This window comes from Xyrauchen texanus, chromosome 48 (genome assembly GCF_025860055.1).
Source record: "Xyrauchen texanus isolate HMW12.3.18 chromosome 48, RBS_HiC_50CHRs, whole genome shotgun sequence".
NCBI lineage: Eukaryota > Metazoa > Chordata > Actinopteri > Cypriniformes > Catostomidae > Xyrauchen > Xyrauchen texanus.
In genome coordinates, this window is record NC_068323.1 from 12010451 (window position 1) to 12034620 (window position 24170).

Consider the following 24170-nt stretch of genomic DNA (forward strand, 5'->3'; position numbering starts at 1 on the left):
GGCTACGTGAATATGTATATTCAACTATCTATTTTCTCTCCACTTGAAATAGCCTATGCGTTGTGCACAGAGTGGTCCGTGTCTCTTGTGTGTAGAATCCGCTATCATTGGCTCTGGGACGTGTGACGTGACGTAGGCTACGTCATCTAGCGCGTCTGTCTTCTTGGCAGCTAGCCAGTTACTACAGGCGGCAATTTGAGAAGCAGTGTGAAGAAGATTGTACGTCAACGTCGTTCGTTAGCGTTAACATGGGTGGCGAGACGGAAGACGAAGATGACAGTGTGTTCACAAAGACGGACAGGCCAGTAAAAAGAAAATGAAACATTCGACATACTTTAATAATGACTGGTTGAAAAATGACAATTACTCCACATGGCTAAAGCCAACACCAGGCGACCCACTTTATGCTACCTGCTCCGTATGCTCAGTTAAAATTCTGGTTAAACATGAAGGCAAAACTGCTTTGGATGACCATGCTAAAACAAATAATTTTTTTAGCAAGGCAACTGAATCCACTGAGCTGTTGAAAGTAGTTGCTTTTGTTTTTTCCATACCAGTCAGTAATGCCTATGCAGAAAGAGTGTTCAGTCATATGGAGGATGTTTGGTCCGATAAAAGAAACAGACTGTTAGTTGCAATGGTGAAGTCTGAGCTTCAGGTCAGATTGAATTTCAAATTGTCATGCACTGAATTCAAGACATTCATTGAAGAACAGAAACCACTGATAGCTGCAGCAAAGGGAAACGCCAAGTATAGATGGAAGACTAGGTAAGCTAAGGCCCATTTATGTATGATTTTGTTATTCCAATGTCTGATTGAGACATACTAAATAAAAGTGGCTATAGATGTGGCTAAGGTATGGTAAATGCAAATCTAATGTCATCCCTCTACTTATTTCTTTAGCAAAGCAAAAGCAAGCACAAGCACAGTATCTAAGCAACCAGGTAAGCTATAAGTTAAGATAAGTGAGAATACTTGAGATGTTTAAAATATTCACGACTATGCACAATCTTACTGCACAACGACCAATTGTGTCTTCTGAGTCTAATGGACATTTTCACTTGTGAGCAAAGCGGTGGCCGGGTCATTGATTTGTCCAGGTTTTTTATCAGACATAGGTGGCAACCCTACTCGCGCCTTCTTACGCAATATTAAAGGAGCATCGGTGGAGTGACGTTATTGTCCCTTTGATACGCCGTATTAGGCGCTCATTCACCCCACTGAGGTGTAAAGGGTGATATAAGTGATCGAAAAGTATGAGGACTCGACTGAAGCTTCCTCTTTACTGTCACATGCCCGTCGCCTCCCCTCCAACCAGGAACTTCGTCACGACAACTGCTGTACCACAATAACCCTTCTTCTTCTTCTTCTTCTTCTTCTTCTTCTTCCGTAGTTAAAGGAATATTCCTGGTTCAATACAAGTTAAGCTCAATCGACAGCATTTGTAGCATAATGATGATTACCACTAAAATGAATTTTGACTTGCTTCTCATTTTCATAAAAGGAAGCAAAAATCGTGTTTACAGAGAGGCAGTTACAATGGAAGTGAATGGGGCCGATTTTTGAACATTAAAATACTCACGTATAGCCACGTGACAACCAATATGTGACTAAAAATGATTTTAGTGTGATAAAATCACTTATTAACCTTTTCTGTGTGAAGTTATTGCCAATTTTACAACTTTGTTGCCATGACCAGTGTTTGGATACACTACTTTTAAAAGTAACTCATTACAATATTGCATTATTCCTTAAAAAAGTAACTTAATGATTGGAAAGTAAAGCATTCAGTTATTTCTCACAGCCACTTTCTCTTCTGCTATGCTATGCATTCCATACTACATTACAGGTCATGTTAGCTACTGTACAACACATAGTAATCAAACAGATATTTAGAAAGTAGGTCTTAACTTCATATTTATAATAAAGTATCAATAACATGAATATGCATGATTTGTTTTTCTATCAACATGGCAGCCAATATGAATAATGAAGAATAACCACTGTCTTACCTAAAGCAACAAAGTCCAACACTTGAACCTGCAACATATATGCCATCATGTGCTGCCCATCGACAAACAACTTAAGATGTTTTTCAAAGTCAGGATAAAATTCAGTGGGGAATGCCAGCCTAACATGTTTAAGGAATACATTTGATGGTAAGAGAATGTTTTTCACTTAAGTCATCTCCGTGCAGGTTTGTTTTGAGTTGATCCTCGGTACAGACGCTACTCATAGATCTATCTTTGTCTGTCCGCCCTCACTATTTCCCTCTCCCCTGTCCCTCCCCTTGTCTCTAACAGGGTCCAAAGAGGCAGGGAAGACCTGCCGGCAGAAGGACGGCCAGAAGGGCAACACCTCCCCTCCAGGAAGGGGTGTTGGAGGAGTGTGACGAGGAGTAGGGTATTGCTGGGCCATGAGGAGGCACGCCCGGGTCAGTATCTGACCCGATTCCGATACCAGTATTGGTATCGGGACATTCCTAGATTTTAATAAAAAACTTCTGGAAACCAAGCAGCTGAAAAAGTGGATGGCCACTGATGCGCTTTATTTTATGCAAGCACTCCTTATTCCTCTCTTGAGTAACATAGAAAGGGTCTGTCCGTAGTGGTCTCTTTTGTGGAAGAGAAGGCCTGTCAGGTTCCTGCGATGAAACTCAAAAACCAGGTTGAAGGTAGAACCGGAGGTAAGGTAGTTTTCTGCCACACAAAACAGATACATTTAATTCTTATCTTGTTTAACTGTGGATTTGACTTTTGCTACATTTACTGTACTTATAAAGAGAACTCCATATTGAACTCTATGAACAAATGAAAAGCCAAACCTATGACCACGTGTGCACCATCATCAGTAAATACACCCCCTTCTCAGTCATCCCTTTAAAGCAGGGTGTGGCACCATGATTGACATTAGGCTTCACGAGGAGAAGATTAAAAAACTTCATGTCACGCATACATCCAATGATGCTCTTCTGAAGAAGAGCTTTTCTCTGAGAAAATAGCCTCTTCAATGACAACAGTGCCAGGCAATGTTAACAAAACAGAAGGTCGCAGTTAGCTTGTACATAAGACTGACGTACAGTCATACTTGTGTTTTATGAGACATGTGAAACTGTCCATGTCCCACATAAACAGGAGATTGAAGATCATGGGTGAACTATTTTGAGAGTCATCCATCAGGTATTTGAATGTCATCCACAGTTAAGAGAAAGGTGTGTTTCATCACACTTGATCTGTATGGACATTATTTGGCATTTTTACAAATTTGGCCCAGTCACAAATACACACCACTTTAGCTGTCTAAGTTTGCTACATACATTGTGCCAATCGCCACAACACTGAGTGTGACATTTCCATCGACCAGGTACAAGACCACAAAAGGTACACTCTGTTTCCTTGTGATATGGAGTAGAAGTCCATTAGATGATTTGGTCCGGACATCCAGGTAGAACTGGGGCCTGTGGGACAAAGATGGTCTTATTGCTAAATGAAATTATCTGAACCAGAGGTGTAGCCAAGGGTGGGCCTGGGCCCTTCCAAATAAGACCCAGGGTCTCTGTTGTTAAGGAACATTAGGTAAAAAATATTTAGGCAAAAACTTGGCCCATCCATATTATTTAGGCCCACCCAAAAGCAATTTCCTGGCTATGCCCTTGATCTGAAGTCAAAACCCTAGCAAAGGTGCTCAAGTATTAAAAAAAGAACAACTGTACCAGTTATTGAGTTCCTCTGAATCTATTGTAATCTGCAACTTGCTGTTGGAACCAAGGTGTGTTTCAGGAATTTTGGACTTCTGGATCCTTCTTTAGAATTTCCCTTTGAAAAACAACAAAATGTAGACTAAAATAAGTTAAAACATGGCTTGCGAAGCAATCAGTAACGCTGTTCTAGTGTTGTTGTAGTTTCTACAAACTGAGAAATGACGTTACTGAGCACATTAAATCACAACGGCATAATGTGTATGTATTTAGCCTGCCTCTGCCATCCAGCTATGTGTATAACTTGACATCTTAAACACAAAGACAAAAGTTACAATTAAAATCAAAATGGCTATTACAAAAATTCTCTGCATACTTGCCACAAATTTGACACTCATTATTTTCACATGCAAACAAGCTTTGTGGCAAACTCTTCATTGTGAAAATAATGAGTGAGAAATTTGCGGCAAAATTGGGGTTTTAGAGCCTTATGCCATTGAAGAATATTTGTATGTTCCAAAATGTATTTATGTGCTGCATCTTTTTAAAATGAATTTATTGATGAAAATGTCATGTCCAAACCACACCAAAGATTAGCTGGTAACACATTACAATAAAGTTCCATTTGTTAACATTATTTAATGCATTAGGCAACATGAAGAAACTAAATATTTGTTACATTTTTTATGAATCTCTGTTAATGTTAGTTAAAATAAAAATACAATTGTTCATTGTTAGTTCATTTTAGTTCATAGTGCATTAACTAATGTTAACTAATACAACCTTTGATTTTAAATATGTATTAGTATATAATGAAAGTAACATTAACTAAGATTAATAAATGCTTATCTATTGTTTATTATGATAAATCTGCACTATGTACAGCACTAATGTGCTCTCTAGTGACATCTGTGGTTGAAACTTAATTTCAAGCAATTTGTGGAAGAACACTTTACTTCAGTCGTGTTTCGCCACTGCTCTTCTGGTGGCCAATCTCCCAATCTGAATGTGAATTGTGAATGTAAAAAAGTCTGCAAAGTTTCAAAAATCAAAGTGCACGAAAAATGGAGTTATTTAATCCCAAAAGAAAGAATTCTGAACACCCGAAACAAGTCGTTAGTAATTCCAGATTTACTTCCTGTGCTAACCTACATAATTTGCTAACAAAAACCCGCCACTTGTCTTCATTGGCTGCTCGCGAACAGCTTTGACCCGCCCTCAAACACTACACTAAGCGGTAGACCAATCACAACAGACTAGGACATCTGACCAATCAGAGCAGAGTAGGCTGTCTGAAAGGAGGAGTTTAGAATGAAGGCTTTAGAACGGATCATTGAAGGAGTCGTTTTTGACACTGGGAAAAAAGGTAAAAATGCAATTTAAATTATGAGCAAATTAAAGTGTTTTTTGCTCTCGGATGCATGTATATCTATTGTATGAGACCTTTAAAACAAAATTAGGTACGCTTAAAAATCATAATAGGTGCTCTTTAAACAAATAGTTTCTTGCCCCCATTCACTTCCTTTGTAAGTGCCTCACTGTAACCCAGCTTTTTTTTAAAGAAAAGGAGGGGCAAGTCCAAATGCATTTTGTAGTAAGCAATATTATGCCACAAATGCTGTTGATTTAGCTTGACTTGTATTCAACCCTGAATATTCCTTTATGGGTTTGAAATTTTCCTTAATACAGCCCCCTAAATGAAGTGATTTTTGACACAAAGTTCAGACTTCATTAGTCTTTATTGGGAAATATCATGTTCCTCTCATACAATGGGATAGAGTGCATAGCTGGCGATCCCGCAGGTGTTTTTGCCATTGCGGATTATTCGCATGTAGCCTCCTTCTCCCCATCCTGTTCCCCAACTGAGGAAAGAAAAAGATGAGCTCAAATGTAATGCATCAACTAGAACACCCCCATAATAATAAACAAAGCTGTCTGTGTGTCACCAACAGTGTGGATGAGGTTTCAATGTCATCAAAACTCTTTATGATGAGTGTGTTCTCACCTGTTTTTGATTATCCAGTAATCTTTGCCACCCTCTGAACCATAACCAACCAAAAGCACAGCATGATTGAGATTGTTAGGGTTACAGTTAGACTCCTTGTAGATCCCTGTTGGAAGGTTTTAGAATAGGTTTGTTTAATCTAAATTGTAACATATAGTATTGTAATCTAATCATATTGGAAGATTATATATAAATCAAAACAATAGATTTGTCACAATGTATATTAGATTATATGATAATCGAAAGAAATAACATGTTACCCGAGCTGTAAAAGAGGAAACTTGGGTGGTCAGCATCTATAGCAACAGTGATTGGACCAACAGTTGCCATGGCGTCAGCCAGTGCCTGTTCATCTCCAGCTGGGACAAACCTATAGTCACTGATTCTGGCTGCAACCAGGCTGCTGTCATAAAAACAGGGCTGAGTATCCTGACAAACCAATAAACACGGAGAAGTTAAACAGTGACACTTCCATATTTGTAATGGTACATTTGGATCAATACTAAGAAATCAATAGGGATCCATTATAAAATCAATACAAAGTAGAAATACACTACCATTCAAAAGTTTGGACACAGCTAATCATTTTTAAATTACTTCTGTTTTCCAAATGTTAGATTTAGAAACTTTTATAGTGATTACAGATTAGTTTGACCGATATTAACACTTTTCCACTTAATCGTTTATTGTTTTTTTTAATATTAGGTTTACTGATAAATTTGGACACAAAAGACTTTAAATTTTAAAGCTTGGGTGTGTAATCCAGAGAGGCTAGCAGTTAGCAAGCTAGCTTTGAAAGCATAGAGCCCGCCCTTGCTTCAGAGGGGTCCCAAAACCACGCCTCCTCAATCTCTCTCTCACACACACACACACAGAGCAGAGTCTAAGCGCCAGGAGGAGAGACGTGTTGGTGGAATCGATCGCAATGGTATCAGATTGCCTCATGTCTCATTCACACACTGCCAGCGACTTTATCGCTGCAAGTCGCTAGTGGGTGTTCCCACTACTGGTTGCCTAGTAACGTTTATAAATGACATTCACGGATGCCACTCCATTGCTGTTGACAGCGAATCTCTTTTCTTGCCACTAAAAACAAACATTTTGGAGGGAAAAGACTAAATATAAATGGAATCAGTACATAAAATGCTTTATATCAAAGATGAATGAGAAACAAGGTGTGCTGTTTGCCATAGCGGCTGTTTATCTCCGGCGAAAATGCAAATGCCGGTCTGTCTGGGTCCATAAAATCCCCGCGATCTCAGATACACCTTTCCACGCAGTATTTTTCTTAAAAATGTCCTTGTACGTTTGAAGAGACATATAAAGCACTGGAAAATTTCTAACAGCAAGAATTAGCCTTTCATCCACCTTTCCGTTACTGCAGGAGCTGAGAGAGAGAGAAAGGATCACGTGAGCTCTCCCGTCTTCTCTCCTATTGGCTGTCGCTTCCGTTAGTCGCTCCAAAGTTGAACTTTTCTCAACTTTGTCGTGTCGCTGGACACGCCCACATCTAGCGCCAACGGTCGCGACAGCTTGTGTCGCCGGAAGTCGCTGTGCTCGCATTGAAAATGAATGGTATTGAGTCACTGTCGCGCGCGATGTCGCTGGCAGTGTGTACGCACCTTTAGACATTACGATAATAACGTATCGGTTACCTAACGTAACCTCGGTTCTCTCTAGATGAGGGAACGAGTATTGCGTAGCCGGCCGTGCTCGCGCCACGAGCGACTTTTCGCTTCAGTCAATGAAAACCAGGGTTCCAGCCTACGAACTACGCTTATATGCACTCTAGTCACGCCCATTTTGGCGGGCTTTGATGCAGTGAGTGCGCGGACGCCTCTCATTGGATGCGAGTTCGCCCAAGCTCGTCTATAGGCTGCAGCAGTTGCCGCAGAGCAACCTATGAGCTCGCTAGCTAGCCCGCTCAAGGTCTGCAGCTGCCGCACTGCGTTGACAATGGATACAAAAATTAAAGATAATTTTTTGGCTTCAATATCTCAGAAAAGATGAATCTTTCCTGTAGCGTAAGCTAGCTTACGCAATACGAGAGAACCTCTCGTAAGAGAACGAATGTAATTCTGACGTTCGCTTTGCACAGCATCAAAGAACCCGCGCTGATGACGTGTGATTTTCTGCGCGAACAAGTTGCGCGGCGGTATGCAAATATAGATTGACAGACAGGAAGGACATCCTATCATTACCTTCGTACCAAATGCAATGATTGGTCGACATTTTTTAGTCCTGCCCCTTCTACAGAAGAAATATATATGTGTGTTTTACATTTAGACCATTACAATTATTGATTGCTATCAGGATGTGAAGAGACTTTCAACCAGAATAACAAAACATGTTTCTGGAAAAGAGTAATTCTGCTAAGTGAGGTTTTTTTTATATTGCAACTAAAACTAGTCAAATTAATTATTTGTAGACTATGTGCAATATTAGTGTTGTAAATCAGTTCACCAGAGGTTAGTGATAAATGATTAAGTTGTTTATGTGCCTAAAAGCAGAAATAAAACAAGAATTAAAAGTCAGTTATGCATATCGGTTATCGGACACTTCAACTAAAAATTAATCAGTATCGTATTGGCTATTAAAAAACAATATTGGCTGATCTCTAGTTAGAATAATAGTAAACTCATCAATATTATGAAATAACACAAATGGAAGTAATTACTGTATGTAGCTGCTCTTCAGTCACTATACGTTTCAATTCATCCATTTAAAAAAGTACCATTTTAGTATTGTAAAAGATTAATACATAAGCATAATTTATATTTAACGACAAAAGAATTTCAAACATTTAAGCATGAGCAAAGATAATGAAAACCACAGAGTTGGGGAGTAGGGTAACTAAACTAAATGTAGTGACATTACAAACATATTTTAGAGAAAATGCTTGATTTGTCACATTAAATTGTTGAGGGAACGATCAAACATGCTCACCTAAACAGTCCTCTCTTTCATATAAAGCGCTAGGAAATCTGAAACCAAGTGGTGGCTCAGCGGTTAAGGCTCTGGGTTCAAGCCCCAGCACCACCAAGATACCACTGTTGGTCCCTTGAGCAAGGCCCTTGATCCTATCTGCTCCAGGGGTGCTGTTTCATGGCTGACCCTGCACTCTGACCCCAGCTTAGTTGGGATATGTGAAAACAACTACATTTCATTGACTGTACCTGTACTCTGCTCAATGACAATAAAGTTGAATCTTAATAAATGTACAAGTTAAAATAAACAGTTCACTTATTGTAGCTTTGGGAGCTCCCAACAGGAGCGTTACAAAGGTGCCATGACCCGGATGGGGGTGAGGTTTGGGGGTGGTGAGTGTAACGAGAGCCAGCTGATAGATAGCTGTACAATGTGTATAAACCTCCCTCTACTGATTTCAAGAGGCGCACTAGCGACTGATGCCTTTAGCCTCCTTGTTAGCGCACCCTCCTCCCATGCCAGAGATGCCGGTTCAAGTCCCGTATGGAGCGAGTAGAACAGGAGCATCACAATGGTGCCGTGACCCAGATGGGGGTTAGTGTAATGGGAGCCAGCTGAAAGTTAGCTGTACAATGTGTATAATCCTCACTCTGCTGATCTCAAGAGGTGCACTAGTGACTGATGCTAGAGGCTGTAGCCTTTAGCTTCATTGTTAGCACGTCCTCCTCCCATGTCGGAGATGCCAGTTCGAGTCCCGTACAGAGTGGGTAGAACAGGAGCTTCACGATAGCATGATTCAAAGTGGCTTTCCTAACACTGGAGAAACGTTTATTCTCTCAAGTGTCCCAACTTTTGACTGGTAGTGTATGTACAATATAAGCAGTCTTCCACAGAACTCTTTCATTTCAGTGCGGTGGAAGTGTTATTTTCACATTGTATTTGACAAATAAAATTTTATTTGGACACCAACCTACAATTATGGTTTATCTCTCTAACTCATATGACCTTAATCACTCACCACTGAGGTGTAGGGGTAAGTGTCAGAGCTCTGCAACCCTCTCTTGATCACATAATCATAGGCGTTTGACATCCAGGCACCACTGCAGCCATACGTGCCGTAAGACTTGGAGCAGTCCACCAGATTCTGCTCGCTTAGGGACACCAGCTGCCCTGTCCTCTTGAATATTTGTCCCTCAATGGCACCCGTAGTACTGAAAGCCCAGCACGACCCACAGAATCCCTGGACAATGACAACAAATCAGTTAATTTTGCACCTTAAATTCGGCTTTATTTAACAACTGGCATCTTTGCTTTTATTTATATATTAATGACATAAAAACAACACTTCATTAAGGAAACTTGTGGTAATGAAAATGGGTAATAAAGAGTAAAAGGCTATGTGACTTTATAAGTTTGGGAAGAAAAAAACTATAGCAATAAAGGAAAGAAAGACTGACCTGGTCTTTAACTTCTGTAACAAATCCCATTGCTCTGTAGTCCACTTTGGTCAGTCTCAGTCTTTTAGCATTGGAACGGAGCATCCGAGCAGATGCAATCTTTCCCCTTCTATTTATCCGGCCATTAATTGTGGCACCCAGTAAATGTTTATACTCAAATTGGGTCTGCAGATTATCAAAAAATAAGATAGGAATACAGATTGAGAATTGAGAGGTGAGAATAAACAAAACAAATGTACATATTCATAATCATAATTACAAAACTTTCTAATTGTGCTGTAAATCATAAATCAAACCTGACTCAAACAAAGAAGAAATGCGCATGGACTTTTCTTTACTTACGAGGTCACCATATTTGTTCATTGCCATGCTAAACGATGACAATCCAAAGCGAAAGTGTTCATTGTTTTTGTCAATCATTCTCATGTTGTTCTCCCAGATAGTCCTCCTCTGAGAATCATCACGCTGCAAATATAAAGACAAAAAGGACGGAATGAATAAAATGATGAGTTACAACTCACAGGAGAAATCAGCACATATTAACATTTGAAAATAGTAAGCATTGCTAGTAGCATTGTAGTATAGTAGAATAGTTTTATTTTTGTAGCAGCCTTTTTATATATATATAAAAGTGACTTTTAGGAGCTGTTATTTGCATTTTTTTTTTTTTGATGGGCCATTCATACCGAAAATGTTTTTGCGTCCACCCACACTTTATTTCAGTTGTTTTTTGTAAAAATGCACTAGATGTACACCATTGCGCCACGTCTCGCATTTTGTTTTTAGCACCTTGCACAGAAGAGCTACATTGTTTTAGACGCCGTGTCACGTTAAAAAGAACTTCAACTGTTGACAACACATCTCGAGACACCTGTGTTCTGCTCCATTTGTGGCACTGCGTCTAGTTTGTTTTAGCACAAGAACGCATTTTGTCTAAACGGCCCCTAATTCGATATGGCAAAAACGCTGAAAAAACCATGACACGCAGCCAACGTTGGTCTAGACTCGAGAATTTTTACATGGAAAAACTATTGAAAAACAGCACTGAAAAAAAATATACAACATAAAAACTTGGTAAGTTGTGCATGATGCGGAGAGTAGCATGAGCCTCCACATGCTGTGAGTCTCTCCGTTGTCATGCATAACGAGCCACGTGATAAGATGCGCAGATTGACGGTCTCAGAAGTGGAGGCAACTGAGCCTTGTCCTCCATCACCTGGATTGAGGTGAGTAACCGCACCACCATGAGGACCTACGAAGTAGTGGGAATTGGGCATTTCAAATTGGGAGAAAAAGGGAATAACATTCAAATAAATTAATAATAATAAAAACAATATATGGGTTACATTACAATGGAAGTGAATGGGGCCAATCCGTAAATGTTAACATACTCACTATTTCAAAAGTATAGCTACAAGACGTAAACAATTAGCATGTTTACATGATTTTAGTGAGATTAAATCACTTACTAACCTTTTCTGTGTAAAGTTATATACAATTTTACAAATGTTTTGCCATGATGACATGCAAACCCTAAAACACCCATGATTTAACCAATGATTTAAACAATTTTACAGCTCAAATTATACACAAGTTTTAACAAAATAATTAACGAAAGAGCTTTTATAAAATTATAAGCTTCACATTTCTGCCTTTTAACCCTCCAAACATTGGCCTCATTCATTTCCATTGTTAGTGCCTCACTGTAACCGCAATCAGACAAGCTATTTATTTCTTTATTTTTGTGCAACATTATTCCACTAAGCCACACTCAAACCAACCTTTTCATCATGGGACACTTCATTGTGCTTTTTCCACAGCCTCCACTCTGAGTCAACCTCTTCTTCTGAATCTGATGCCACTTGAAGAGGTGCCCACATCAGGAGGGCAAACAATGCTGCTCTGCCAAACAGTGCCACCTTATGTGCTTGATACAGATTTAGAAAAGAAGACAAAAACTGTGACCTGAAAGTTTTTAACGTTTTCACACTTCCAGCTTTTTAAATTGGGCCTGTATTATAAAACAACCTCTCTTCAATCAAAGGACAATCCACATTGCAAATGATCAGCATTAACAAAATTATATATATTATAAAATTATATATATATATATATATATATATATATATAATAAAAAAAGAAAAGAATTTACTTACCAAACATGTTGATGCAAAAGCTCTGCAGAATGTTAATGGCTGGTTAGTTTCAGTGTCTTTTGCATTATATACCGTACAATAATTTGGAAGGTGTGTCCATATGGTTATGATTTCCAATACCATGTTATTGCGAAAGAGGAAGGCCCTAATTAACAAAACTTAAATAATCCTTACCCCAACCAACAACTCCACCAAACACTGACAAATACATAAAACATTTCCAAAAGATCTTAAAGGCTGTCCCTGGAAAACAAGTCTGATTAAAAGCTTGTGGTACATATTTTTTATTTTCTTTTGTTGTTGAATAGTTTATTCTAGACCGAGTCAGCAATGTTCGAATGCCTGATATATGTGTTTTGTCTGATAGTCTCATGTTTTGTATATAATGAACGTACCAGTAAAGACACCATATCCACAAAGTATGGTTCATGCACACCAAGACCTTGATTATGAGGGTGACTGCTGAGTAATCTGTCTCTCTTTTTTACATGCAGTCAAGCTGTGTGTTCTTCAGTTGTGTCATAATAGTGCCATAATTTACCCCTGTTATTTCATTTCATCCCACGATTGTCTGTGCAGGTCATATTTTGGTGAGTTTTCATCATACACATGTGTTAAATGGGAGGTAGGACATGCAGTTCCTTTCAGTTAATCAAGATGAAACTTTGTTGTCTTATTGTAAGTTACTGTATACATAATTTTGTATTGTGACTTTACCCAATTAAACTGTTAAAATATGCAAATTAGGCATCATCTTATAAAAACTGCACAATTTGCTAATTAGGCCATGTCAAGTATAGACCTCACAGAAAATGTTACACATTTTATTAAGTGGTTAGTAATTGTCAGGCCCTTCTGTCAAAGTTTTATATTTAATAAAACTTAGTATTTTTAAAAATTGCAAATACAAATTTAAATATTTCAAATATATACACTGAAAACCCGAATAAGTTGACTTTACTCAATTGATTGAGTACATTTATTCCCTCAACTGAATTGAGTAATGGCATCTCCAAAACTTGTGTTAAGTTCACTTAACTTGATGTTCATATAGAATTAAATTAACCATTTAAGTTAAGGTAACTAGATGCAAGTAGATTTAACTCCGATTTGCTATTTAATTATTGTTTTTTCTATAGAATACTATAGTGAACTTAATCATTTAAATTGAATGGACTCAAATTTAAGTCATGTAATAACACAGCTTAAATAATGAAGCTTATAACTTATTACAGGTCAATCATGAAATACATTTATGTTTCTACAGAAATGCATAGAAATGCAAACACCTGTACTTCGGTTGCACATGCACAAGTTAACAGGGTCCAACTTGACTTAAGACAGATCATCGTATCAGATCAACTATTCACAACAAAATAAAATAAATAATACTACAATAGAGCTAAAACTTCTATACATGTTTAATAACAGCTATTTCAATGCCCAATCTGTTACCTTTGAGCAAGGATACATAATTAAAGAAGTCAAGCGCAAGGCATTGTGGGTATTCCCCATTACCTCAATTTTGTACTCAATAGTTTAAATTGACACTTAAAGTCAATTTAGGATTTTTAAGAAAAATACTTCGATATTTGTGTTATGAGCCCAAAACTTTTTTTAGTTAGACATCTTATTTTTTTAGTATTTTTTTTTCTACTATAAATATATATATATTTCCAGTATACATTAAATTATATCAGAATGGGAAGTTACGAGAACGTTGGCGTCCATTGCACACCGCCCCCCCAACCTGTGTTGGAAGCATCCATGGTCACCACTTTCTGCCTGACAACTTGGGACTTTGAGTACCAGAGGGGAGAATGGGTGTTCTCCACTGATATTTCCCAAATCCTCAATACAGTTTGAGGGTGAAGTCTCCTGAATTCTGCCTTGGTGGTTTATATATGCCACAACTGTCATGTTGTCTGAGCGAACCAGGCCATGACAGTTTGATATTTCTGACTGAAAAGCCTTTAAGGCTAGAAATACAGCCGATGGCTTTAGGCACTGTGTGACACTTGCCCCAGCGCGACACCTCACTGGTAAAATATGCGTTAGTGAATGCAATGTCTCGTTCCCATCGTCTCAGGGAACCGAGGTTACGTACGTAACCGAGACGTTTTTAACACTATCGTTTTTTTCTTAACCCGCTTATGCTTTTTAGTTTTTCTCCAAATGTTAGTACATACTCATGTAGCTATCATAAATGGATCTCAAAATGCTAAAATAGTTTAATAAAAATTCAAAACATTTTCAAGACAATTAGATAATAGAATAGAATATATTCTGATCTATTTTTATGTTTTTCATTTATCAAAGTGACGATGCAACAAAATAGGACATAATTCATTATTCCACACTGTAATTTCATGATATTGAGCTACACATAACACATAAAGTACACATAATCTGCACATACTGTATATTCTCAGGCAATTTCTGAGTAAATAGTCACACAACTTACATAATTTCAGTAGTACACCCAAATGACAATTAGCCAAACCATACTGGTCATGCGTTAAACTTGCTATAGTTTACTTCCATGTTGCTTCCTTGTCAAATAGCAATTTCAAATGTAAATCAAGTCACTGACACATCAGCGCTACATTGAGAAAGAAACAGCATGTATAATATGTATGTGTACACGCATATGGGATACTGATAATTACCATTTTCACACAATCAGTGTTATATAGTTGTAATTTGTATAAATATAGTGCAAATTTGTCTTTTAATAAACAAATAAATATTTATCCTGTTATGGTAAACTCTTGCTCGAGAAGCTGAAAAAAAATAGAGATGCAGCATGACCTTTAAAGACATCCCTCTCATGCATGTTTACATAGAAAACTACGGAAGCCCTGAACCGCAAGTTGAAAAAAAATGTCTTATGTCTCATGGTGGCGTAGTGGGCTAAAGCACTAAACTGTTAAGCAGAAGGTTGTTGGTTCGATCCCCACAGCCACCACCATTGTGTCCTTGAGCAAGGCACTTAACTCCAGGTTGCTCAGTGGGGATTGTTCCTGTAGTAATTGGATAAAATGCATAAATGTAAATGTCATGTGCAGACTTCCATGGTGAAATGTAATTATAATAATATATTTTAATTTAACAAGTTATCTATGCTTTTGAAACACACTGTCTACTGCAGAAGTGAAGACACAGTTTTTTTCACCTTGCAGTTCAGGGCTTCCATACAATTTACACAAAAAATAAAAAATTATAATAATAATATCAGTGCATCCCTAGTAATGTTCTTTTTTACTTCTCTTTTTTGGCTCATTCTGGCTTGTATTCTTGGGTTTTATTGAAGCAAATATTGCATATTTCCCCTATGCCATTTGTTTGTTGAATTTGTATGTGCCATTTACTGTAGAACTGTACTGTAGCCGTCATTTGCAGGAATCCAAAAACAGTTGCACTTTTGCTGAAGGCAAATGCTGATCCACCTCTACCCAACAAGGTCTGTTAATGTTTTTGAGGCAGCTACAGAATAAAAGTCCCTGTTGTCCAAACTGTTAATACGAGCACTGACATCTACTGGCTAGTTTGGTAGTGTGTGTAGTTACATGAATGCAAATGCTGTAGCATAAAAATGATAAATGCTTCAGTAATCAACTCATTTCATAATAGATAATAAAATGCATCCACAAAGGTTTTGGCTCTATTGTCCCAGATTCACTGCTTGTATCACCTTTTCTGTGCAGAATAACGAACTGCCAGAAGATCTTACACAGAATGAGCGCATTAGACTCCTGCGGCGGACGATACAGAATGGAGGGAGTTGATGATGACTGCTGTGTTTGGTCGTAGCTTTTTTACCATGTTTGTTTTTTGGTCCACGAAAAAGAAATGCATTACATCCTCCCAAGAGAGGTTATTGAAAACAGAGCAGTGGTTGCCTGTTACAGCTTTCCAGTCTTTTAACAGCAGTTTTTAATGGAGCTTGCTTGCAGCTTGCAGCAGATCAACGCAAATGCACTGACAAGCATTATTGCTTATTCTTTCTCCTGGAAATGTTATGACATGAAAATAATTTGATTCAGCTTTTTTTAAATTTATTTATAAATGTCACAGTCTCTAGCATCTATAAAATTGGCCCATTTATAATGCAGCTGTTGCAGAAATGTGTTTGGTACATTTATTGCATTGTTTTAAACTTGATAATGTTGCAGTGACTTTTTATCATGTCAATATATTTTAATGAAATATAACTGGGCTCATAAATCTGTTTTAGTGTCATACGTTCTCCAAAGACAAATAAAGACAATATCCAGCCATATACAAATAAAAAGGTTCAGTACAAGCTTATCACTTGTCGGCTCTTTGCTGAGAGATGTATTTTGACATATATATTTTTCAGTGAAATGCAATTCAGACTTTAATATATGCATTAGTTTTCAAACTTAAACTAAGTTGGACTAAGTGCTTCAATATATTTTTTTTTCTTAACATTGATTTTTTTTTAATCATTTTGTCTTGTGAATGTATGGTAAACTGTATGTTTGAAAACAGTAAATTAACAGAATAATGCATTTTTTCAGTTCTATTACTGCATATTATTATGCATGTATATTAACATAAACAACACCAGACGACTCCATTGGTTGTCTACAATGAACAACGTCACATAATTTACATGGTTAACATGACGTAAACGGGGAAAAGTAAAATATGAATAAGGTGTGAGAGAAAAATAACAAATCAAAAGGTGTCACTTCTCTATCAGTATTTTACTTTGTAATAATATTACTGGCTCTAATAGCCTGTTTACTTTCACATTTAAGCAAAATACCACAACATTTCTTAATATTTATAGTTTATAAAAAATATATTTTGTTTCACCTTAATGACATTTTCTATATCAGTCCAAAACGTCTTTGCATTGAGCCTAAATATAATAAAAAATGTAAAAACACATTTTTTTAAAATGGTTTCCTTGTTTTATATAAAAACTATATAAACAAAGAACAGTGAGAACTAAATTAAATAAATGAAGTTTAAAGAAACACAAAAGGTAATAAATTAATAAATCAAATTTAATAAAATATAAATATAATTATTGAAAAAAATTATAAATAGCACAAATGCGCAATCAGAAAGAAAATCATGACACAATTTAAACTGAATGTTTGAACAGCTGAGTGTTGACGTCATAACTGAAAGGTGTGGCTCAACGGCTTGTCATCCGTGACATCACGGTAAACATTCAGCGCGGAAGTGATTGAACTATATTCACTGCGATTTATGCTGGTCACTGATTCAATATACCGGGGTAAAAATGTGGAAATTCGGAAGTCTTACTGAGACGCAGTAACCGAACATCAGTTCACTTTTAAAGGACAGATATATTGACGAATCATCGCGTTCACAATGACTAATGCCAATTTACAGGTATGACATTTTTGGCATGATCTGACAACAAAACGAATTGACATTTTTTTTTTTTTCAAAGGATAAATTGATATTGTGTGTATTATTTATAATGTGTAGTCAGTTTTCTACTCTAGTTAAATGTGTAAAATATAACATGTTCTAAAAACTATAATTATGCATTTCTGTTTTTAGACTATATGTTGGCTTGGCAGTTACATTATGAACATCTCGGTTCAATTTATATATATATATATATATATATATATATATATATATATATATATATATATATATATATATTATTATTATTATTATTATTATTATTATTTTTTTTTTTATTACTTGTTCTGCTTTTTTACTTGTCTCACAAGTGTCCCTTAAATTTTTGGTAAATTTTAAAGCCTTTTTAACTCTTGTGTGTTATGCTTTCAGACTGCTCTCAAACTGGTCAAACCTGTTATTCGCACATCACACCACACTATAATAATCTTTTGTAACATCAACATTCAGCAGACAAGCCTGCCGGTCCAACAGAGATGAACTCAATATTTTAAGCATGTTTATGCTGTCCTTTTAATACACTTGTATAAAGAGAGTCTGTTTATCTATATAGGAAACTGTATCTGTTTTGCATTATATTAGTGATTTAATAAAGAATCTAATCTACATTCCCTTTTTCTGCACTTTAGAAAGCCATTGACTTGGCCAGCAGAGCCTCAGAGGAAGACAAGGCGAAAAACTACGAGGAAGCTCTGCGCCTCTATCAACATGCAATCCAGTATTTTCTACATGTGGTGAAGTGTAAGCATCCATGCTGGTTGTTCTGATCCAGATGCAACAGCAGTCTAAACATAAATTCATATTGTCCAAAAGCATCAGCACCTGTTGAAATAAAAGCCAAATGCACCAATTACATCTCTCAAACTGTATGTACCCTACATAGTGTAAGCTACATTTTACCACATCAAATCCATTTATAATCTTTTCATATAAAAAATGAAAAGCAGAGTGGCTGACGTCCTGATATATATTGATAAATAGACTGATATATGTAGATATAAATATATATTTATGTCCAAATACATCAGCTCCTGTTATAATCTTTTTGGTGGCTGATGATCAATATAATGGCAAAAAAAAAAAAAAAATGATATATATATATATATATATATATATATACACACATACATACATTGTCGGCCAAAAGTTTGGAATAATGTACAGATTTTGCTGTTTCGGAAGGAAATTGGTACTTTAATTCACTAAAGTGGCATTCAACTGATCACAAAGTATAGTCAGGACATTACTGATGTAAAAAACAGCTCCATCACTATTTGAAAAAAATCATTTTTGATCAAATCTAGACAAGCTCCATTTCCAGCAGCCATCACTCCAACACCTTACCCTTGAGTAATCATAATAAATTACTAATTTGGTACAAGAAAATGACTTGCATTATATCAAACACTGCTGAAAGTTATTTGGTTTGTTAAATGAAGCTTAACATTGTGTTTGTGTTTGTTTTTGAGTTGCCACAGTATGAAATAGACTGGCATGTCTTAAAGTCAATATTAGGTCAAAAATGGCAAAAAAGAAACCGCTTCCTCTAGAAACTCATCAATCAATCATTGTTTTGAGGGATGAAGGTTATACAATGCTTGAAATTGCCAAAGAAAATCGGTACATTATTCCAAACATTTGGCTGCCAGTGTGTGTATATATATATATATATATATATATATATATATACACACACTGGCATATATATATATATATATATTACACACTATGATCACTTCTGTTGATCTGCCATTGGCATATGCTAATAATCCTTAAAAGGCCAAATATTGACAGATCAATAGGCCTGGAAACAACTGTATCATCATCAAATGCATGAACTAGTGATGAAACATGCTCTGGATGTTTCACGGTGCAGATGAAGCTCAGGGAGAAAAAGCGAAGCAGAGCATCAGGACAAAGTGTGCCGATTATCTGGACAGAGCGGAGCAGCTAAAGCAGTATCTGAAGAAGAAAGAGAATGCACCGCCATCCAAACCTGTGAAAGTTCCCCAGTCTGATGATAAAGGGTGAGAGACTGATTCATGTTGAGTCATCTAATAAACATTCTGTAAGATAACAAAGTGTGAATTACAACACATTCTTGTCAAATTTTGTTTTTACAGGAATGATAGTGATGATGGCGATTCAGAGAAAAAGAAATTCCAAAATCAACTCCAAGGTTCTTTGGCTTGATGTTTTTTTGGTCTGTTACCCCAAAGGACTTAATGGATATACCTTTATTTAAGTCCTAGTATGAACTTGGATTTCCATATTTTAAAGGTGCCATTGTCATGGAGAAACCCAACATAAAGTGGGATGATGTTGCTGGTTTGGAGGGAGCAAAGGAGGCCCTTAAAGAAGCTGTCATCCTGCCAATTAAATTCCCCCATCTTTTCACAGGTATGATTGGACAAATGGATAAAATAAAAAAGTGTCTTGATAAGTTCTTCCTGTTACAGCCAAGGTCTTTATTATTTTTCCCAATAGGGAAAAGGACTCCATGGAGAGGGATTTTACTCTTTGGCCCTCCAGGTACAGGAAAGTCCTACCTGGCTAAAGCAGTGGCTACTGAGGCCAACAACTCCACCTTCTTTTCCATCTCGTCATCAGACCTGGTGTCCAAGTGGCTGGGAGAAAGTGAGAAGTAAGATAGATTTAGTGAAACAAATACAATGAAACATGCTTTTAAAAGTTGACGTTCTTTTTAACTTGACATGGCATCTGCGAGAGACTAGGTGCAACGGTCAACGACACCTGTTTAGCATGTTTACGTAGGAAAACAATGGAAAACCAATGCAAAAATGTGTTTGCCATGAACTGCGTTTGCCTAATACTGACGTTCTGGTCATGGAGTTACATTGGACCGGCTCTTTGGAAATGTTGATTTGGAATGTGTTCTATGTTAACCAAGGTATTGCTAAGACGTTGGAGATCAATGTTCTATCAAGAAGTTTCATGTTCATGATTCCTCAAATTCAGATTACTTATAGTATTATCGTCTTCAGGTTGGTGAAGAGTCTGTTCAGCCTGGCTCGGGAGAATAAGCCGTCCATCATATTCATTGATGAAATTGACTCAATGTGCGGCTCGAGAAATGAGAACGAGAGCGAAGCAGCCCGCAGGATCAAGACGGAGTTTCTGGTCCAGATGCAAGGTAAATACCATACAATAAGCTGGTAAAATGGCAATTGCCATGAAACAATGTGCCTGAAAAATGGACCGGCTTAAGAGCCTGGATGTTCTCTCCGATTGGTTAGATACAATGGTTATCAGTGTCATTATTCAGGTGTAAATTGTTGTTCAGACTGCTGTTCAGACCAATGGTGAGCCAGATGCTAGGATGTGCCTCAGTTGGTAGAGCGGGTCGGCTGCCAATCACAGGTTTGGTGGTTCGATTTCCGGTCCACACAACTCCACATGCCAAAGTGTCCTTGGGCAAGATACTGAACCCCAAGTTGATCCCAATGGCAGGCTAGCACCTTGCATGGCAGCTCTGCCACCATTGGTGTATGAGTGTGTGTGCGAATGGGTGATTGGGACAAAGTGTAAAGCGCTTTGGTAACCTCTAAAGTTCAAAAAAGTATATAAGTGCAGACCATTTACCATTACAATTTTAGGATAGGCATTGCACCTTGCAAAGTAGCAAGGCAAAAGTTTTTTAGTTTTGCGTTATCAGGTTCTCATTCATTGTTCTCACAGGCGTTGGAAATGACAATGAAGGAATTCTGGTTCTTGGAGCAACCAACATACCCTGGACACTTGATTCTGCCATTAGAAGAAGGTACATTACTTTTTATGCAAATTGATATGAAGTTCAATATGACGCTTTAGATATCTTGATTGGCATTTGTTTATTGTTTAGGTTCGAGAAACGCATCTACATCCCTCTTCCCGAGCAGCACGCTCGCATGTCTATGTTCAAACTCCACCTTGGCTCCACCCCCAATACTCTTACCGAAGCTGATTTCGTCACACTTGGGAAGAAGACCAATGGCTATTCAGGTGCTGACATAAGCATCGTAGTTCGGGATGCCCTCATGCAGCCCATTCGCAAAGTTCAGTCAGCAAGCCACTTTAAAAAGGTATGAAAGAAAAGATTTTGGTTTTTGTAGCTATCAGTTTGGTTAAATACTGTATTTTTTATGGTATAACAATAAATAACTATATAAAAAATTATAATCTGAATAAAAGTCAGTTAATTAAATATTGCCATGGAGTATAATTACTTTTTTATTTTATAAAAAAAAGATATACACATTTATTTTTGCATAAAATTGCCTAATGTGCATTTGGGGGGAAAATGTGCTGAATTCACATTTGAAAATAATGTAAAAAAAAATAACTTTATTTTCCAAAAAACATGCACTTTGTTTTAACCAAAATTACATTTTACGTTATTTCCTTTTGATTGTGGGATAAAGTTTGACCCAGATTTTATAAGATTCACCTTCCATTTTTACAGGTCAAAGGAAAAGCATGGAACAACCCTGATGTCATGGTGGATGACCTCTTGACCCCCTGTTCTCCGAACGACCCCAATGCAATACAGTTGACCTGGGTAGATGTGGCGAGCGATAAACTCCTAGAGCCAATAGTTTGCTTGGTAAGTATGCAATAGAAAAAGCAGTGTTCAATTTAACAGGGTTCCCACGGTCATGGAAAACCTAAACATATTGGGGAAAAGGCTTGGAAAAGTCATGAAAATCTTGACAAAACAATGGACATTTCTATAGTGAATATATTTTTTTTTCTAGGACTGCATGATATATCGGGACCATATCGGTTATTAAACAAATTATATATATATTTTTTTGTATCCGTATTGGCCAATATTCGATACTTATCGGCCAAAATGGATATTAAATTGTGTACGGACTTTGAACCTATTTTTATACTTTGAATACTTTTGCCATCATCTAGCACTAACTTAAATTAATCTTTAATAACACCAATAATGTTTTAGCACTGTTCAACGTAATCGTCAACAGATCTCAAAATGAATATTACAGTAATAATGTTATGATGCTTAGATTCACTTGTAGGATTTAAATCTATTGATTTAAACTATTGATTGGCCATAACATTGACATTTTTACCCAGATATGTTCTTGTCAGGTTTCATAAGATTCCAGTCAAGAATTTATAGGCATATCTAAATTATATACCAATAAGCGTATAATTGTGGTGCATCCCTACTGCCATCACATATCTGGCCAATACCGATATAATTTTTGTTTTGTATAATTACACTCAACTCTGAAATATTTAGCTGACAATTGGATAAAATTAGTTTTTTGTGAGCACAATCTCTATGGAATAATAATAAAAAAAATCTTTATCCAGTACTCATGAACAACTGGAAAAGTCATGGAAATTCTAAAGGATCTAAAGGGGTCGAAACCCAAATGTAGGCCCAGCGAAACTTGTGGAGTTAAGTTACACATACATGTTCTTGTATTGACCACTGTTGGGTGTTTTTGTGCTCTCAGGAGGACATGTCCCGGTCACTTGAGAAAACCAAACCCACCGTGAATGAGGAGGATCTGGAAAAACTGAAGAAGTTCACTGAAGACTTTGGCCAGGAGGGTTAAACCAAGAGAACGGACTCATTTGTTCCACAGGGAGCAAACTTTGTGCAGGGTTTTTGTCGTTTAATTCATTGGAAATTATATACATTTCTCCTAACTGTGGCATCTATTTATATTTTGTCAATTAATGTGTTTGCTATGCCACAAAACATGGGTTTTGCTTAGTTTTTGTTTGTATTCCCAGATTATTCAACCAAGCTGTTTCTGCATCTTTAGTTTTTTCAAATCTTTCACATTGGTCCATGTTTGATGCTCTATTATTCTCCTAAACATAATCAATTAATGGTTATGATTTCAGGAATGATTAAGCATTAGATATTTTTATCAAGACTTTTGAAAAGGTCATCAGCGCAAATATTGGTTGGTCAGTTACTTAAATGCATTACTTAAGTGCCTTAATAGCTGGTCTGTTTTTAGGTTTTGGAAAAATAAGACCAACTGTTAATAAATGAATTTTGGACCAGAATGAAAGGTGAGCAGTGGGAACAGATAGTGTTTACAAATGAAATGTGCGTTGGGTAATATATCAAATCTCCGTCTTTGCCAACTCTTTGAAGAGTGGTTATTTTTCTACTTTAATGTTTTCCTACTTTTATCTGTAAATAAAATTTACAAACTCTATCTGGTTTGTTTTTCACTTGTATGTAATGCCCACAAACTAAGATCATAGAGCAGATTGAATGGTGTTTGTGCCATGAATTCAACTGAACCAGACTGAGAGACCATTTAAAGGCTCAGGAACCCTTTGCAGGTGTTTAGCTGATTAGAGTGTGACACTTTGAGCCTACAATACTGAACCTTTTCACAATATTCTAATTTTCTGAGATTCTGAATTTGGGGTTTTCATAAGCTGTAAGCCATAATCATCAAAATTATATCAAATAAAGGCTTGAAATATCTTAC

General features: G+C 36.9%; 2 protein-coding genes across 2 annotated transcripts; one reads left to right on the forward strand and one right to left on the reverse strand.

Annotated features, from left to right (window-relative positions):
- Positions 1-5417: 5417 nt before the first annotated feature.
- LOC127639787 (procathepsin L-like) lies at positions 5418-12365 on the reverse strand. The gene is made up of 8 exons (XM_052122003.1): positions 12244-12365; positions 11869-12014; positions 10430-10552; positions 10088-10252; positions 9649-9870; positions 5963-6131; positions 5703-5808; positions 5418-5559 (listed from the first exon to the last, which is right to left on the reverse strand). The coding sequence occupies exons 1-8, from the start codon at positions 12248-12250 to the stop codon at positions 5460-5462; spliced, it is 1038 nt and encodes a 345-aa protein (XP_051977963.1). The 5' UTR covers positions 12251-12365; the 3' UTR covers positions 5418-5459.
- Positions 12366-17459: 5094 nt separating this feature from the next.
- On the forward strand, positions 17460-24150 carry LOC127639755 (vacuolar protein sorting-associated protein 4B-like). The gene is made up of 11 exons (XM_052121966.1): positions 17460-17637; positions 18309-18420; positions 19556-19706; positions 19803-19858; positions 19960-20079; positions 20167-20323; positions 20685-20833; positions 21379-21460; positions 21542-21761; positions 22142-22282; positions 23169-24150. The coding sequence occupies exons 1-11, from the start codon at positions 17617-17619 to the stop codon at positions 23268-23270; spliced, it is 1311 nt and encodes a 436-aa protein (XP_051977926.1). The 5' UTR covers positions 17460-17616; the 3' UTR covers positions 23271-24150.
- The last annotated feature ends 20 nt before the right edge of the window (positions 24151-24170 follow it).

Bases quoted from the DNA above. Each gene is read 5' to 3' on its own strand.
- LOC127639787 (XM_052122003.1), bottom strand. The intron at 5,809-5,962 runs GTAACATGTTAT...ACCTTCCAACAG, and splicing joins TTTCCTCTTTTACAGCTCGG to GGATCTACAAGGAGTCTAAC. The intron at 5,560-5,702 runs GTGAGAACACAC...TTCTTTCCTCAG, and splicing joins TACTGGATAATCAAAAACAG to TTGGGGAACAGGATGGGGAG.
- LOC127639755 (XM_052121966.1), top strand. From the start codon at position 17,617: ATGACTAATGCCAATTTACAG. The intron at 18,421-19,555 runs GTAAGCATCCAT...TTCACGGTGCAG, and splicing joins TTTTCTACATGTGGTGAAGT to ATGAAGCTCAGGGAGAAAAA. The intron at 19,859-19,959 runs GTTCTTTGGCTT...CATATTTTAAAG, and splicing joins ATTCCAAAATCAACTCCAAG to GTGCCATTGTCATGGAGAAA.